This window comes from Monodon monoceros, unplaced genomic scaffold (genome assembly GCF_005190385.1).
Source record: "Monodon monoceros isolate NGI ecotype Baffin Bay Population unplaced genomic scaffold, NGI_Narwhal_1 Super_Scaffold_12, whole genome shotgun sequence".
Classification (NCBI taxonomy): domain Eukaryota; kingdom Metazoa; phylum Chordata; class Mammalia; order Artiodactyla; family Monodontidae; genus Monodon; species Monodon monoceros.
Window position 1 is genome coordinate 126,428,706 of NW_021703768.1, and position 18,144 is coordinate 126,446,849.

Here is an 18,144-nt window from a genome sequence, read left to right on the forward strand (position 1 = left end):
ATTGCCTGTACCGTTTCGTAAGTTTGTGTATTTTTCTAGGGAAGGTGGACTTAGACTTTCATCAGATTCCTGGAGGAATATGTGACCTAAAAAAGGTTAAGAGCACTGATGGTTGTGGAAGGAAAAGGTCTGAAATTGATCAGATTAGGCCTGGCCATGCCTGCCACCCTCAGTTTTCCTGCCATGGCCATGAAAGGGCTCCCTGTCCCCTGAAATTCTGCCCTTGCCCCAATCCCTCCAAGCGTCCCGGCAGACAGCAGGGCTGAGAAGGCTCACGCAGGCTCTCCCTGACAAGTCACCCCCACAGCACCCAGTCTGAAGATATCCATCTCCTCTTGGGGCAAAACATCACTTTTATTTTCACTTTGAGCGCCTGAGTCATGTCTCAACTCCATCTCACTGCACCCTGACGCAGTCCTCCCGAAACCGAGGCTTGCTCGCACCCTGAAAGGCAGCTCCCAGCTGATCAGGGAATCCTTGGTTCCGTGGGTGCCAGAACCCAGCTGAGAAGGGGTCCCTGCACAAGTGCAGCAGACAGCCTCGGTCCTCCAGAGCAGCCCCAAACGTTTCGTTCCTGCTACCCAGCCCCCCACATCCCCAGCACAAAAACACACTCAGAAAGACAGGAAGTCTGCAGACAGGAGTGAGCACACATCTGCACATGGGTGTGTGTCTGTATGAGGGAGCTGGTGTGTGCCTGTAGGTATCAGGACAGCCTGGTGGGCAACTGTGTGAGTGTGTGTGTGTGTGTGTGTGTGTGAGTGCATGTGTGTGTGTGTGTGTGTGCGGGCAGCCTACTTGTACACAGCCACAGGCCAACCTCCCACATATATGCAGACACCAGCCTGAGCTCACACACGCCTTCAACACCCATACTTCCACCCGAGCCCATGGGCCCAGGCCTCACACGCACACACATAAACCTTCCCGTGGACATGCCCCCCTCTTCCTCACAGACGTGCATGTCCAGACCTCACAGGAACACCAGTGAGCCCAAGTCCCACATGTGCATCCTTACACAGACATATATTTACGCACAGCTGATGTGCATACAGCTCTGACCGGCCATACATGTGTACACACAGTGACACATGTACACACCTTCGTTCCCCTGCAAACCAGCGAACGGACCTGCTTGTGCCACTTGCATCCACCCACCCCTGCAGGGCACACTTGCATTTTTAGGCCTTACACATGAAGCACACACCAGCACCTCCCTTCCGGTGCACACACATGTGAACACATGCACACCTTTTCAGTGCATGCAAGTGTACCCCAGAGTCAGTCCTCACGCAGCAACACACATCAAAGCACACCCCTGTGTGTGCACATCCAGACCTCACAGCAGCACATACCTGCTCACAGGGCCCCTCTCCCCTGCACTCCTGCTGCTACAGTGGGGACCACCCAGGGCACTGGAGCTGCTCTGCCCACGGGGAAAACTCTGCCTCTAAACTGTACCCCTACCATGGATCCATCCCCGGATCCTCCACAGACTTAGCTGGCAGCATCCGGGAATGCTTCCCTGACACTCCACAATCTATCGGGCTACCCCAAAGGGCTCTCCACCCCCCCACATCCTCCCACCCTTCTCTCTACACCAGTCATCAGAGGCAGGAAACGAGCTCTGGGGCTGGACAACTTTGCCAAGAGACCAGAGCTGGTGCACCCTCACATCACTAGCCCCTGCAACCAGCAGTGTCCCCCCACTGCTCGCCTGATTGCCCCTCCCCTCCTCCCAACACCTAGGTAGCCTCACCAGTGGCTCCGTTATTAACCCCTGCTGTATCGTTGCCCTCACCCCTGGCAGGAGCTGGCAGGGGGGAGGTGGGGAGGGGATGTGCTTACAGGGAGAAGTTGGCCACTCTGCTGCTGTAGGTGCCTAAAGGCAGGAGGAACTACCTGGGAGGTGGTGAGCTCTCTGTCACCAGAAGTAACCAAGTTGAGGGAGATGGCCACCTCAAGAGAAACTCAACAGGGGCATTCCAGACTTAGACTCAGCTGACTGGGAAGATCCCTTTTTAATCCTGTTTCTAAGAATCTGTGTGTGCCCAGGTCATGTGCATTTGTGTGTGTATGTGTGCGTGTGTGTACACGCACAGACACTGCCATGCACTGTCAATCCTTCACCTCTACGCACAGACTCGCCGGGCTGGCCTTGGCTCATCTTGGCAAACATGCCCGCACCTGGCTCTAGGCACTCTGCACGTACAAGTGCCCCCAAACACATGCAGCCTTCCTCCCTGTGTGTGCACTGGAAGCACTGCATGTGCACACCCCCACCCATGACACTGACCCCCTGAGCCCTCCAGGACTCTCTGAGGTGCAACTCACTTTCCCAGTTCCTCGAAGAGCTGGTACTCTTCCGTGAAGCGGGTGCAGGTGATGGTGGCCATCCTGGCGCTGGGTGGGCAGGCGAGGCTTGGGGCTGGAGGACCAGGACTGGGATGCCGCTGCTCTGTTCCCGGAACTAGGGGCCACTCGCCTGCCCGTGCTGCCAAGTGCAAACTGAGAACCGGCTTGACTGACGAGCCCGGGGCTTCTGAGCAGAGCACTGTGGCTGCTCACAGCCTCGCGAGTCTTCGTCAGCATTCAGGTCCCCATGGCAACCACCTCCGAAACGCCCTGTTCCCGTTGCCCCGGTAACTGCCTCCCCAACACCTGCCTGCCTTCCACTTCAAAACCTGCTCCCGGGCGCCCTGGCCCTACTGCACACAGTACTGCAGGCCTGTGTGGACCCGGGGGTGGGTGGACCCAGCACCCCCGAGGTGATGGACCAAGGGAGGGGTTGGAGGAGGGGAAGGAGAACAAACTTAGTCCACAAGTAATCTTCAATCTTCCCACCTCCCCCACTTCCAACTGTGGGGCCCTTGTAACAGACAAGATGGGATTAAATGGGGCAAAAAGGCAGTTGCCATGGTAACGGCTGGTGGGTGCCACATTCTGGGATGGTCCCCCGGAAAGACAGGATGCAGTTACCCTGGCAACTTCATCTCCTCTGGAGAGACAGGTATTGCCCCGTTGCCCTGGCAACAGCCAGATTCTAAGGTTTACAGTGAAACGATGGCTAATTCATTGGGATCTCTCTCTTTCAGTGGATCACCATAACCTCTGTAACTATCTCCCTGCTCCCCTCTAATTTTTTTTTTTTTTTTTTGCCTCTTCCTCTGTCTTTCTTATTTTGCTCTCTCTCTCTCTCTTTCTCTCTCTGTCCTTTGCCACCTTGTCCATCACACTGGGACCCTAGCTAGGGGGAAGTGCACAGAAGCTATCAGGATTCTGGAGGGAATATCCCTGGCTGCCTGCTCACCCCAACCCCTCTCAGCCATGACAATTGGTCCCCTCCTGAGGTCTCTTCCATAACCACTCCGTTACCCCAGGCCGCCAGAGGGGCCATGGAGATCTGGTCTCCTGGGGCTCATGTCCCAGTTTCTGCTTGTGCTTCAAGTCAAGGTGAAAGAGGTGGAGGCGGCAGTGGGGAGGGGAGCATGGCCTGGCTTGGAGGGGAGTGGCCGTGGACCCGCCCTAAAATCCTCATTCCCAAATTTTGTGGGCACTTTCCTGGCCAACTTCAACTCTTCAGGGCAATAACCATATCTATGGCCCCAAGATCTCACCCCAAGGCCCGGGGGGTTAAGAAGGAAAAGGACTGGCGTTTAAAGATCTGAATTCAATTCCAGTCCTAACATATATTAACGGTGTGACGCTGAGAAAGTCACAGCCCCTCTCTGAGCCTCTAGCTCCTTTTCTACAAAACAGAACAAAGTTGCCACTGCAGAGGAAGGCTGTGAAGATAGAACAGGCTGAGGGCTGTAGAGGCCTTTGGGGAGTATGTAACTGTGAGGCCTCTTTTTAGTTTCTAGAAGAGGAGAAGGAAGGTCTAAAGTGAGACCATGACCACCCCCATCGCTCTAGCTTGAACTCAGAATCTCAGACCCTCACACCCACCTCCTCCATTCAAGCTCACTTCACAGCCCACCAGGCTGAGGTCTCATGCCAGCACTTGCCCACAATGAGCACAGGATAAAAGGATCCAGGATCCAAACCCTCTGGGTTTCTAACCCACCCATTCTGAACCTCCAAATTGCCTTACTGGTCACCTCACTTGCTGGACACATTGTCTGCTTGTTGGTCATCCCCAACCCCAGCAGATCCCTGACTCACTTCCCTAGGTCCAGGAGCCCCTGGAGAAATCTGGGTACACCCCCCACGATTCTGCCCCTCTTCCTGAGAGCTGGGAGTGGGAGAGAATGATGGAGTTGACTCTGATGCAGCCACTTCTTCCCAGGAGAGAAATAGGAGGGAGGCAGAGGGGAAGGAGGGGAGGAGAGCCAGGGAGGAGGGAGTAATGGCTTAGCCACTAATTGCACCATTACCACCTTCACAAAAAGGAAAAACCACTCAGTTTTGTTTCTGCACACAATATGCTTCCTGCTTCTGCTGCCAACGTTGCAATTCAGAGGCAGAGAAGAGAGGCCTTTGCTCGGGGGCCGCACAGCCGGTGGGCAGCGGGCAGGGCACAGAATACCGCTAGAGGCCAGAGGCGAACGCGCACACCTGGAGGAAGGGCTGCACCGCCACCTCCGTGTCCCAGACCCTCTAGCCTGTCGCCAGGAGGGGATGGCTACCACACACGAAAGCACTGGAACAGTCCTCAGTCACCACTGAGGGCACTTGCATCATTGCCCAGAGGAGAGGAGAGGCAGCGTTCTGCAGTGGTTAGAGTGACTCCATGACCTATAGGTTGTGTGATTTGGGACGGGTATCCTAGCTTCCCTGTGTCTCAATTTCTTAATCAGCAAAATAGAGTAAAACATTCCCTAGCTCCAGGGCTGTGCTCAGGATTAAATGAGATGAGCACAGTGTCTGACACACTGTAAACGCTCAATAGATGGGAAATTATTCTTATTAAGGGACTCAAAAGTCCCTCCGTCTTCACACTGCTCTCTCTGAATCATGCAAGTACACATCGCTATCTTCAAGTCCCAGCACTTTGGGTACCATTCTCTGAGTCCCCACTGGAGTTGAGCTCATGGTTTGAACATCACCTTGCCCTGGCCTGGTTTGCAGAATTCCAATAGAACGAAGGACTGCGGCTAGAAGGCAGGGGTCACAAGGCCTCCAGCTTGTCAGGTGTCAACCTAATGGTGCTTTAGAAATTAAAAAATAAGACAAAAGGCAACTGTGCCCTGAGGCTGTATTAATGGGAATCTAATGTTCTGAATAAAGGAGGTGATAGTCCTGCTTGGCTTGGAGCTGGCCTGATCCTCTCCCCTCTCCTCACCACTCCTTTCCTTCCCCTGAGCTGTTCCTTCTCAGGTGTCCCTATCCTTCCTATTCCTTTTCATCCCCTTTCTTGTTTCTATCTCCCTTCCTCTCTTTCTCTCAGTCTCATTCATCCTTCTCTCCCTTCCGGTGCTGGCCTGGATCCTGTGCACACGGTCCTGGGGGGATGGGCAGGACCCAGGTTGTAGGATCCTGATGGTGCCGAGATGCCTGAAGAGGACGGAGAGGGAGGAAGAGAAGGGAGAAGAGGAAAAGGTCTCCTTGGCAACTCTCTTACACACACACACACACACACACACACACACACACACCCCTCCGAACCTTCGAGAGCCTAGCACAGGGGTGTGGGCACTGCCTCAGACAGGCACCCCCAAACTGACTGTAACTGTTGCCCTGCCAAGGAGGCACAACCGCTAATTCACTGCCTCCCCTGAGCCCGAGAAGCTGGCAGCTGTGCCCGGTGGCAGCGGGCAGCAAGGAGCCAGCCCTGCCTCGGTGGCGCTGAGAGCACAAGCCGCTGATTGCAGCAGGGAGACTGTTTCTGCCAGACTCCCCACTTCCCAGGGATGTGGCAGCAGGAGAGCCAGCACGTGTGCCCCCAGCTGCAACTTGCGTGCCGTACTCAAGAGCAGGCCTGCCTGCCACTTGCTGGTGGCCAGGGGCGGGAGACCTGGAGGGCACTGAGCTTGGCTCTGACACGCTAGGACAGGGAACTGGAACACAGGCTGTACCCCATGGAGCTGGAGAGGGACAAACGGGGACCAGGGCCAAGTTCCTGGGCCACAGCAGGGGTGACACCCGACTCAAATCCCACCTTGCACAGCCTCCACGTGTGCTCACACACACACGCCCGAGTGCCTCAGGGTCCTGCAGGGTCTGGGTAGGCACCACAGAAAACGTGCCATCTGCGCGGTCCCCACGAGGCCTGTCCCATTAAGGGCAGTGAGCATGGGGGCAGAATCGGTGGAAAGTGGGCCAAGAGAGAAATGATTCTGCAGAGGGTCTAGGTGGAGAGTGATTTGGTTCATTACTTGCAGTAAGTCATGCCAGCCTCACACTCAGAAGGGAGAGGAGCCAGGGGTCAGGGAGCAGCTCAGTCCCCTGAGGTGTCCCACATACGTGGCACTCCTTGCAGGGGAGAAGGACACAGGGAGCCAAGGGACAGAGAACCACAGCTACTGGGCCCATGTCTGCACGGCACAGTCTTCAGCTCAAGGACCCAAGTTCAAGTCCTGCCATTGGCTGTCAGTGTGTACGGCAGGTCTTTTTCCCAGTGGGGCCTCCATTCCTTCCTGAGAAATGTAAAGACAAGATGTTCCTTCACTGACTCCAAGGACGTGAAAAATAGTTCTTTCCTCTTCAGAGCCAAGCCCTGTGCTAAGCACTTTACATATTGCACTATTTATACCTCATAACAAATGTCCGTGAGAGAGGTACAATCATCACCCGTTTTGCAGAGATGTGGCGGGACTTAACCAATATAAGGTTTGTTTGACTGCAGCACCCTACCCTGTGTGCCTTGGACTCCACTTGGCCCAGGCCCCTTACAGACAGGGGACTGAGGCCCAGAGAGAGGAAGCTGCCCTCCTGCAGTCGCACAAGTCCGGGGCAGTCAGGACGACAAGCCGGAATGACTGACGCCCCCAGCAGCGCTCCTTCCCTTCCCCTCCCTGCCCCGCTCTTTCCTGCACTCAGGGCTACTTGACTAGGTCCCAAGGTACCCAAAGGCACCAACCAAGAAGAGGAAATAGTGCCAAGGCCCAGAGTGGGGCCCAGAGCCCCGCTCCTCCAGCCAGGTTAGGGCTCTCTCCTGGCTCCTAAGGGACTGGTCATCCCTGCCCAGGACTCCACAGACAGGGCCCAACTCCGACAGGGCCTCCCCTGGCTCTAAACTATCTGGCTGGCAGATCAGCCAAGGGGGAAAGAGGGGGCCTGTCTGGCATCTCCAGGCTCCACTCCCCTAAGGGGCCAGAGCTGCCTCTGGCCTGCCCTTCCTTCCACCCCTCCTCACCATAGGCGGTACAAGCATCTGCCTGGAGATGCCATTCAAGGGCCTGACACAGAGTCCAGACCCAGGTGCCCTGGCTGGTGGGAAGGCAGGAGCCAGAGAGGGTGGGAAGAAGGGGGTCGGGGGCCATGCTGATTGCTGGGCAGAGCAGATGCCACAGCAAGCAGGCTGAGCCTCTCGTCACAACGCCCTGAGCCCTGAGTTGCCCCTCATCCTGGGCAACGAATCCCAGGCCCCGGCCAGCTGCCGGTGCCCCAGTTAGGCAGGCTTGGGGACTGCTGGGCTGTGGACGGGGTTACAGACTGAAGCTTCAGTGGGGCTCCTGGGCTGTTAGCTGGGTTCTGGGTTAGGCAGGACTCAGGCAGATGAGCTCTAGGCTGGGTTTAAGATAAGATCAAGCCTCCTTCTCAGGGCACGGGGAGCAGGCGCCAGCCCCTAGCCCCCAGCCCCAGCTGGACTCTCCATGTTTGGGGCCATATTGGCCACAGGGGGTAGGCCTTGGTGCCTAGGGAAGAGTGGAAATTGGCCTTCTATGGTCCTGCACTTGTGGCCCCAAAAGGCAGAGACCCAGGAAGAGAAGCAGGGCTGGAGCTGGAGGCTGGGCCACCTTGGGCAGGGCCAACTCAGCAGACACAGGAGAGGCCTCCACTCACCTGGTGTAAGCCTGGAGTGGCAGGGGAGCCCTGAATCCATGCCACTCTGGAAGGGCCAGCCCACGCAGCTGGGACAAGGGCCCGGCAGAGCTGGAATATCTTGGGTCATGGGCAGACCATGGATAACCCATCCCTGGGGTATGCCAGACCTGGGACTTCAGAGTTTCCCTCCAGAGCAGGCAGAAGAACTGGGGGTGGCTGGAACCCAGAGGCCCCAGCTGGTCCTGCCCCTGCCCCATCATGACCCAGCCATCAACATCCTGGAGACAGAGAAGGGTTCCAGTTGGGGGGAGGCCATAAGAGGTAAAGAGAGCAGGGCTGGGAGGAAGGGCCCCAGGACATGGACGGTCACCTCCACCCCGCAGCCCCAGGCCGGCCCCTCCCTCCTGGGCTCAGCAACCTCTGCAGTAGGGATGCAGCTCTGTAACCAATTCTTGAAGCCCCCTCACTGCACCGCACCCACCCCACCCGTCCCGCTCATCCACATGCTGACGAGTCCTAACAGGCCTCCTTTGCCAGAGACAAAAATAACTATTTTCAAAATTCACAGCAGGGCTTTCGCCTACACACGCTGCACCGACTGGAAGCTGAAGGGAGATATGCAGAACGCAGTGTGCGGATAGAGGCCCGCTACACAGCCAGCGAGCCCCGAGACCCCCATGCCTCTTCTCCCCACCGCCCAGCCCGTGTCCCCCAACACTCACACACCTAGGGGCGCCCAGAACACCTAGGGGAAGGGCTCTCAGCTTGTCCACTGTACACAGGGACAGTGAGGCCCGGAGCGGGCCTGAGATTTGCCGAGGCCCCACAGTGGCTCTGTGACCAGGTCCCATACGTTCTGCCCCTGCCCAGGGCGCCCACCTCCTCTCCCATTCCCTGGACCAACAGTGAGCTCACGCCTGGCCCAGGACGCACGTGCACACACCCACGTGAGCTCGCAACCGCACTGCAGCCCTCGCTTCCGTGTTACTGCGTTTTAATCAAGTTCACGGGTTCCTCCACAACCATTACCTCGGCCAGTCCTCTACAGGCCTGTAAGGTAGGCAGAGCCAGGGCTAGCACTCCCATTGCAGGTGGGGAAATCGAGGCCCAGGGGAAAAGGACTGGGCCGAAGGTCAGAGTAGAACCCAGATGTCCTGATTGTGGGTGCACGGCTCTTTTCACAGTTTGATCCTGCAGGAGCTAATAGCCATGCCCAGTCCTCCCCTTCCCTCCCAGGAAGACGAGCTCACCACCACTGCTCCCACCACTAGTCTGTTCCCAGGACTAGCCCAGGCCACATGAAGATCCAGGAAGGTCACCCCCAGGTCCCTTCAGAGAGCGGCCACATCACCACGCCTCGGCTGGGGTCCAGGCCTGGCGCTGCCTCCAGGTGGTCCCTCACCCAAGAAGTACCACAGAGGTCCAGGGTTCAAGAGCAAGGCCTTAAGTGCGCTAGGAGGCGACAAAGTTGATGGGAACTCCACCACAGCCCCAGGCACCAGGTCCACACCACAGAGCGACAAAGCTCTAGGAGCTCATTCTCCAGATGAGGAAACTGAGGCCCAGAGAGCTCATGCAGGTCACTCGAGGTCACAGAGCAAGTCAACGGAGAGGTGGGACTGGGACCCAGGGATCCCAGTCTAGTTTATTCTCTCCCGACTCCTAAACCAAGCTCCCCACCCTTCAACTGAGGGGCTCGACGCCCTCCATTTCCCTGAAGATGAGGACTTGACCTGGGGCCCCTCGCTGGTGAGGACCAGGGCCAGGCTTGCGCGGGGAAGGACCTCACCTCCCCCCATCAGATCCGGTGGGACATCAGCCTGGTGTTGAGTTTACGGAAAAAGGATCGCAGCTTGCAAATCTTGCATTTTTTCTTACGGTGCCCTCGGGAAAGGCTTCGAGCCCTGCTTTCCTCCTCTTCTTCATCTTCTTCCTCATCACTGGCCCAGGGCCCCCAAGCACCCCCATTAAAGTCAGGATGGGCTCGCGGATTCTCAGCTGGGTAGCGCACGGGGATGGCTGTGCGGTTATAGTCCGCCAAGCGGGCCAGCAGGGCTCGGACCACATCCGGCCGCTGGCCAGCGAGGTCCTCCCGTTCGTAGGGGTCAGCACTGATGTTGAAGAGCCACACAGCCTGGCGGGCGCTGGCCATCCGCTCCAGGTTCCACCAGCTGCCGGGGAAGGCAGCCAGCGTCTGGGGTGGGATCCAGTCGCCGTAGCCCGGGTCTCCCGTCAGCAGCTTCCACTCGCCCACGCGGATGGCGGCCTGCACGGCAGTGTTCCAGATGCCGAAGCCACCCTCCAGGGAGCCATGCCGGGCATGGTTGTAGAGCGGGTCAATGTTGTGCAGGATCTCCGTGCGTGGCGAGGCCCGGCCCTCGCTGATGGCTGGCCACACATCATAGCCGTCCAGCCCATCGGCTGCCGAGGCGGTGCCACCCGCCAGACCCACCAGGGTCGGGTACCAGTCAGTGATGTGCACCAGTGCCCGGCTTGTCCATCGCTTTCGCTTGAGCAGGGGGCTGTGGACGAAGCCCAGGCCCCGCACACCCCCTTCCCAGTAAGTGCCCTTGCGTCCTCGCAGTGGCCAGTTGCTGCCCCCCGAGAAGGTCTGGCCACCATTGTCACTGGAGAAGATGATAACACTGTCGTCGTAGAAACCATAGCGCCTGAGGGCCCAGGTGATATTGCGCACGGCCTCATCCATGCAGGTCACCATGGCCGCATACTTCCGCCGGGCCACGTTGCCCATGGTGCGGTAGCGGTACAGGTACTCACGAGGGGACTGCAGGGGTGTGTGGACCGCCTGGAAGGCCACATAGAGGAAGAGAGGCCGCCGGGGGCTGTGGCTGGCTAGGATGTGGCTGACGCGCTGGGCATAGAGCAGAGTGGAGTACTGGCCGCTGAGCCCCCAGGCCACACTCTCTCCCTCGTGCAGGTCAAAGCCGCACACCCCCGGGCCGTCGCAGTTGTCATAGGTGTAGTAGTCCACGTTGCCTGTGAGAGAGCCCAGAAAGGTGTCAAAGCCCCGGCGGGTGGGCAGGCACTCCTTCCGGTAGAAGCCCAGGTGCCACTTGCCCACCATGTGGGTAGAGTAACCCAGCTCCTGCAGCTTCTGGGGCAGTGTTACCTGGTCCAGGGGCAGGCAGTTGGGCTGCCGAGGGCGGATGATGGAATGCTGCAGTCCTGTGTGGATCTGGTATCTGGTGGGAAGAGGGGAGGACACAGAAGGCACCAGTGAGCCAGAAACCGCTGCTCTGGCCACCCAACCCCCAACACTCACCCTGAGGTAGGCTCTGATCCAAGCGCTACCAGTAAGCAAAGTAACAGTAACCAGTAGGTGTTATCAAATGTGCCAAGCACTTCAAATGCATTATCTCATTGAATCCTCAAAATCAACTGAAGCAGGTATCATTGTCATCTTACAGATGAGGAGGAATAAGCTCAGAATGGTTAAGCCACCCGTGCAGTATCACACAGCTAGGAAGTTGGGGAGTTAAGAGTTGAACCCAGGCTAATCATAGCAACAACAATAATAAAAGCTGACACCAAGCACTTGCTGTATGCTCAGCATTGTGCTAAGCCCTTTATAGGAATTATCTCACTAAATCCTCACCGTAACCTAGGGGGTGCCTATCGTTATTATTATTTCCGTCTCCCAAATAAGAAAACTGAGGCTCAGTAAATTAAGTCATTTGTCCAGTGATTCACACAATTAGTAATTGGAGTTGGGATTTGTATCCCCAGCAGTCTGACTCCAGGGGCTTCCCTGGTGGCACAGTGGTTAAGAATCCGCCTGCCAACGCAGGGGACATGGGTTTGAGCTCTGGTCCAGGAAGATCCCACATGCCGCGGGGCAACGAAGTCCGTGCGCCACAACTACTGAGCCTGTGCTCTAGAGCCCACGAGCCACAGCTACTGAAGCCCCCGTGCCACAACTACCGAAGACCCCGCGCCTAGAGCCTGTGCTCCGCAACAAGAGAAGCCACCACAGTGAGAAGCCCGCGCACTGCAACGAAGATTAGCCCTCGCTCGCCGCAACCAGAGAAAGCCCGCGCGCAGCAACGAAGACCCAACGCAGCCAAAAAATAAAATAATAAAATAAATTAAAAAAAAAAAAGTTGGAGCCTGTTGGCCCCGTTGCTTCACTGCTGGGGTGAGTTGAATTGTGTCCTTCTCCAAAAGTGACCGCAAAAAAAAAAAGCTGTTTTGGTTGTTAGCTATCATTAGCTACTACTGCCATTTATTTATTTATTTATGGCTGCGTTGGGTCTTCATTGCTGCACATGGGCTTTCTCTAGTTATGGCGAGCGGAGGCTACTCTTTGTTGCGGTGCGCGGGCTTCTCATTGCAGTGGCTTCTCTTGTTGCGGAGCACAGGCTCTAGGTGGGAGGGCCTCAGTAGTTGTGGCACACGGGCTCAGTAGTTGTGGCGCATGGGCTTAGTTGTGGAATCTTCCCGGACCACGGCTCGAACCCGTGTCCCCTGCATCGGCAGGCGGATTCTTAACCACTGCGCCACCAGGGAAGACCCACTACTGCCATTTTTAACACTATATGCCGCACACACTATTTCACTTACTTTGCATAAGAAACCTACAGTGAAGACTGCTATTAGCTCCATTCTACAGGTGACAAAACTGAGACTCCCAAAAGTGCAGCAACGGGCCCAAGTTCAGACGGCTGGCAAGCAGTGGAGCTGAGCCTTGAGCTCAGGTCTCTGAGACTCATGCTCAAAATCTCTCAGTGACGTGGCCTCTGCAGACCTCAGTCAAGCTAATGAACGATTAGATTTGATACAGGAAGTACCCTAGGCCCCTGAGTCACAGCGAGCCTCTCTTCATAGGGGCTGGGCGCCATGGAACATTGGTTCATAAAGTGGGTGGGCCAGCTAAGTCACCACAGCCTGTCTGCAAGTGAGTAATGCAGGAAACTGTCTCTCTCCAGCTTTACCAAACACAACTGGACGCACTAACAAACACTAATGAGAGTAGTCAGCATCAGTCAGATGGAGCCAGCTGCAGGGGGCGGAGGGCAGACGCTGCCCAGCCACGCTCAGCTAACTTTGCAGATTCGGGGGGGTGGGGAAGTGCTGGGGGGGCTGGAACACTGCCCTGCATGCTGTTCATTCCCCTGCTTAAACCAAAAGTCATCTCTTGGAGAGAAATGCAAACATGTGCACAATTCTCAGGAATGCAGATTCCTCCTCCCTCTTCTGGAGGTTGGTCAACACTTGGTCTTTACCATCAGCCCCCAACCCTCAACACTTACACTGGTGTCCCTTCCTCTTTCCTGTTCTCTTTCCCAGTTCCTAGAGCTCAATGCTGAGCAGCAGACGGAAGAAAGAAAAGGCATCCCTTTTGACTCCCAGCTCCAGGGCCCCTCTAAAGCACCTGGCCTCTCAGTCCTCTCTCCTACAGACCTCAAAGTTTGGCACAGGCATCGAGTTTGGCCCTCCCTGATTCTGTGCCTCAGCTTCTCCCATCCAGGAAACAGGGAGACTATGGCTCTGGTTTCTGAGATCACACTAGTGGCTTTTGGGTAGAACTTGGGAGAAAGCATGCCCCATCCAAGGATTAGCTTCAGCCGTGCCAAAGGATTTTCTCCTAAGTGGCCAGCGTTTTGCCTTCTACACACACACACACACACACACACACACACACACACACACACACACGCCTCCTGTTTCCCTGCTCTTTTAATCCTGTAATCCTACCACCTTGCCTGGGGACAACTCCTTATGGAGAAAGCAGCACATCTCCTTGGGGCCCCCAGCCAACTTGGGAGGATTTTGCAGATGAAAAAACAGAGGCTTTGAGAAATGAAGTGACTAGCCTAAGGCTACACAGGTCACTGCATCCTGTGTGTGTCTTTCTCCTCCACCTATCAACTCCTTGGCTTCCTCCCAATGTTGTCATCAAACAATTTGGGGACCCTAATCCCTCCAGTGACATAGAGGCTGCCATTTATTGATAGCCAAGCAGGCTATATGCAACTGGTTTCATCCTCACCACTCCTTTCCAAGATTTAAAACTGTTCACCCCATTTTATGGACAAGGAAACTGAGGCTTGGAGGAGTTAAGTGATTTGCTCAGAGTCTCAGGGTGTGTAAATAGAAGCAGCACTCAAAGCTAAGTGTCAGAGGCTGCCATGTCCCTCTAACAAAGAGATGACCAGATGTCTCCTTCACATGGCGTGGAGTTTGAATGTCCTAGAACATCAGAGGGAGAAGACCCCAAAGATGATCCAACGCATTCAGCGTACAGTAGGGAAACTGAGGCCCATAAAGGGCAAAGGACTTACTAATGATCACAGCCAATTGGGGACAGAACTGGCTGTGAGCCCGAGCTTCCCGGTGGGGGTAATGTCGGTACAAGTGAAACCTACAGTTGGGTTTATTTGGGGCTTGAACCACCAGCATCAGTGGCTTGGGCCATGCCTACCTGCCCGTGAGAAGTTGGCTCCGCGAAGGCGTGCAGATGGGCTGGATATAATAATTCTCCAACTTGACACCCTCGGCTGCCAGCCGGTCCAACGTAGGGGTTTCGATATCTGAGCCATGGTAGCCCACGTCGTGGTAGCCCTGGTCGTCGGTGAGGATGAAGATGATGTGGGGAGGCTGGCGTGGAGCGACCGAGGGCTGATCGCCGGCCTCCGCGGGCGCGTCAGCCACTAGGCTCGGCTTGGCCCAGTCCCAGGACAGGTAGCCGAAGCTGAGCAGGCTGACCAGAGAGAAGCCGGTGAGGGCGTGCATCGCCATGCCGGCCCGTGCGTTCCGGCGCGCAGGGCTCCCAGGGCCTCACCGCCTCGCGCGCCCAGGGCGCACGGCCCGCACGCCCTCTGGCCAGCCCGCCCGGACACCGCGAGAGCGCTCAGCGTCCCCAGGGGAGGCCCAGCGGCCAGCCCGCGACTGCCTGGACTGTGAGGCCGGACCTGCGCGGCCGCAGCGGGGCGCTCTGGGGAGGTCAGGCCCGCGCCGAGCTGCCTCCCGCTGCCTGAGCGCCAGCTCTGCGCCGCCCGTGCTCCCTCGCCCCCAGTTCAGCCAGGCCAGCCTGAGACTTGGTGTGGCGGCTTCCAAAAAGTGCTCTCCACCATCCTCTGACTCCCCTCTTCCTTCTAGCCCTCGATTTCTCCCGTCTCCTAATTTCTCTCGCCTCTGCTTTCCCTTTCTCCTCCTCCCGACCCTCCAGCCCCTGGCCCAGCCTCTCGCCCCGCCCGGAGACCGGAGAACTGTCGGCTCCGTAGGGTGGTGGGCAGGACCCCAGCGGGGAAGGGGGAGGAAGCACGGGCTGGGCGGGTCTGTGGGGGACACCGCGGGAGAGAATACGAAAAAGTTGTAACATCTGCCGGGGCCGAGCCCCAGGTAGAGGGGCGGGGCGTCCAGCGGCGGCCCCGCCCCCGGGCGGGAAGCCCGGGTCGGCTGGGCCCTCTGGCTCCAGCCTCCGCCCTGGCCCAGACTGGGGAAAGGAGGGAGGGGGCTGCGCGGAATTCGATGGAACAGCTCTGGAATGGCCCGGTCGGACATTCCTCGATCATGGAGTCTTAGCTTCTCTGAGTGCCAGTCCTGGAAGGGAGGCGCATAATCTTCTATGCCAAGCCGGTCATTCTACAGCTGGTGAAACTGAGGCCCTGAGATGGCCGGGAACTCGTCTAAATCACGAGCAAGTTGGTGGCTTCTTCCCTCTTGGGGCTAACAGCGGCTGGCTGAGTGGCAGTAGAGACAGCAATGGAGAGTAGGGACGACTTTGGCAAGCACCGACTTTGGCAAGCACCAGAAATAGGTTCTGGCCTTGCCGGGGGCTTACCTCTCTCCCCAACCGCTCCCCCTCCTCGGAGGTTCTTCAATTGACAGCTTGAATCTTAGACTGGCAGCCCTAGAATCCTGAGGACAGAGGCTGTTGTATACATCTTGTTCTCCACAGGCTCCAGAAGCTCGATCAGTACGTATTGCAGGGATGAATAGATGAAGGGGCCTCAGAGGTCGCCCAGGCCAACACTCACCCAAGGAAATCTCCACAGCAGGGAAAGCAAGGTTGGGGAACTCCTGGGCCAGGCAAGTATCACAAATGAGTAAAGCAGAGAGGCCACCGTGTTGGCCGAGGAAGGCAGGGACTGCATGGTGCAAAAGACCTCAGCCTCGTGTCCAGCTGACTGTTTTCATGAAAGAATGTGGACCAGTGTTTCCAGATCTTCTGATTTTCCCGAGAACACCCAAATACAGATTATTATGAGAAATATTCCAATTGTTAAGAGCTAGTAACTAATTTAAAGTAAATTGAAGCCCTGTATAGGCCAAATCAAACCTATCTGAGGAATATTTTAGGCCATCGGGCGCCTGTTTGCAACTTCCACTCTGCATCATTGTTTTCCAGATTTTTAACGAGGCTGTATTTTTTTAGTGGGAAAACTGAATTAAACAAAACTAGTTAGGCTTTTTTACTCCCGGAACTTCAATCTTTAATATGCTCATCTCCAAAAGTAGGGGTTGCTAAAACTGTATTTCCCAATTTTATGTGACTGAGGACCCTCTTTTTCACAGAGCTTCTCCAAGAGCCCGTGTTTTGGGAACTTTGAAACACAAAGACTGCCCAGGTGGGTCTTCTCTCCCAGCATCTTTCCCCTGCCAATATTCTGCCGTGTTCCCTTCCCTTTTCTTTAAAACCACTGTGTGTGGGGAAAGAAACCAGACCTCCAAAATAGCAGCCCAAGTGAATCTGCATTTCGAAATGAGGGCTGCGTGGGGCTGGCCACTCCTGTTTGCTCAAAGCCCCAGATTTAGGATGACCAGATTTATCAGAAGGGAAAACTGAGCCTGTTGTTCCGGCAGAAGAAATGTTGAGGATGGACAGGAAAAATACAGCCTCCTGCGGGGAATGCAGCTAAAATGGTGCTTCCGGAGGCTTCAGCCTGAGGCTGTCCAGGGTGTCAAAGTGGGACAGGTCACAGGAGGTCAGATGGACTTGGGTTTTGTATTCTTCGCATTGTCTGTCCCAGACCTTGGTCAGGAGGAACTGACAAAGTTCCTCCTGAGAAATGGCACAAGGAGAAACAGCGAGGGGGTTGGGGTGGGGATTCAGACTTGAAGAAATAGGTCCAGGGAGGCCAGCCCACGGGCTGTAGATCTCTGTGGAGCTGCCACAGGGACAAGACAAGCAGACTTTCTGAGAGTTCAAGACCGTGGGCTCTGACATCAGACTGCTTGAGTTCAAATCCTGGCACTTATTTGAGGTCAGGCCTTGGCCAAATTATTTTGCCTCCCTCAGCCTCAATTTCTTCATCTGTAAAATGGGGTGATAATATAAATGAGATACAACACAGTGCTCAGTAAATGCCCAGCACATAGTAAGCACTTGATGAATGTCAGTGGTTATGATGATTGTTCTCTGTGCTTCTGAGAGAAAAGACTGAGTCCTGTGGGTGAAAGTTAGTGGGAAACAGATTTCAGGCCAATTTAAGGGATTACTTGTGTAGGAAACCTGGCAGCTTGCTTAATAAAAGGATGGCAGTGATGGGTGAATCACCATGTGGAGAAGAGTGGGTGGACTCTTGTTCCCCAATATTCACATTTCTTTGACGAGTCCCTCAGTAATCACTGAAACCCACAGTGGCTTCAGAGGGCTCCATCCCCACCCCCCCCGCCTCTAATGTTCTAGGGAAATAAACTCTGACCCTCAACTCTTCCTTTAATGCCATTACACAACTGGGCCAGGGTACAACATTGAAGCCAGACATTTCCAAAGGCTTAGGGATGACAAAGCGGGAAACAAACACACAGAGTAATGTGAATCCAGGTCATGGCACTTTCAGAATGTGGCTCACTCATCTTCCCTTTGTGTTCTCTACCGTATGCCTACCTGTCCTCTTCCCTGGGACAATGTCCATCAGCCCTACCCCATCCAGGTAGATCGCAAGAACTCCAAGATGTCTTAAGTTCAGACCCAAGAAGTAAGGCTCAGAGAAACAGAAGTCCCTTCTCCAGCTAAACCAGCCTTTGCAGTTTCTATCTCAGGATCCAAGATGATTCCAAGATGATTGACAGCAGGAACATCCACAGGGAAGTTCCACCCCCCCATTCCCATAGGTGCACACATACGCCATAACCCCCAAAGGACACCTACATTAAAACCCTACTAGAAGCTTAACACATGCACACGAAATGCAGATCAGATGTGGCAGGGGTTGGTGTTGTTACTTGCTGTTGGAGATTTCCATTGAT

General features: G+C 55.8%; 2 protein-coding genes across 2 annotated transcripts in view; both read right to left on the reverse strand.

Moving 5' to 3' along the window:
* CAMK2A (calcium/calmodulin dependent protein kinase II alpha) overlaps positions 1-2,529 on the reverse strand; it is a 62,187-nt gene extending 59,658 nt beyond the window's left edge. Inside the window, exon 1 of the mRNA XM_029218327.1 lies at positions 2,335-2,529. Within this exon, the coding sequence (XP_029074160.1) occupies positions 2,335-2,396 (62 nt within the window). The 5' untranslated portion in view covers positions 2,397-2,529. The remainder of the gene's footprint in view (positions 1-2,334) is intronic.
* Positions 2,530-9,259: 6,730 nt separating this feature from the next.
* ARSI (arylsulfatase family member I) lies at positions 9,260-14,739 on the reverse strand. Its single transcript, XM_029218412.1, has 2 exons — positions 14,372-14,739; positions 9,260-11,132 (listed from the first exon to the last, which is right to left on the reverse strand). Exons 1-2 carry the CDS (start codon positions 14,686-14,688, stop codon positions 9,728-9,730), a joined length of 1,722 nt encoding a protein of 573 aa, XP_029074245.1. The 5' UTR covers positions 14,689-14,739; the 3' UTR covers positions 9,260-9,727.
* Between the last annotated feature and the right edge of the window lie 3,405 nt (positions 14,740-18,144).

What these genes read in the sequence shown, in the direction of transcription:
- ARSI (XM_029218412.1), bottom strand. Translation starts at nt 14,688, where the DNA reads ATGGCGATGCACGCCCTCACCGGCTTCTCTCTGGTCAGCCTGCTCAGC. An exon ending in AGCCAACTTCTCACGGGCAG is followed by an intron (nt 11,133 to 14,371) that starts GTAGGCATGGCC and finishes TCTTCCCACCAG; the next exon opens with ATACCAGATCCACACAGGAC.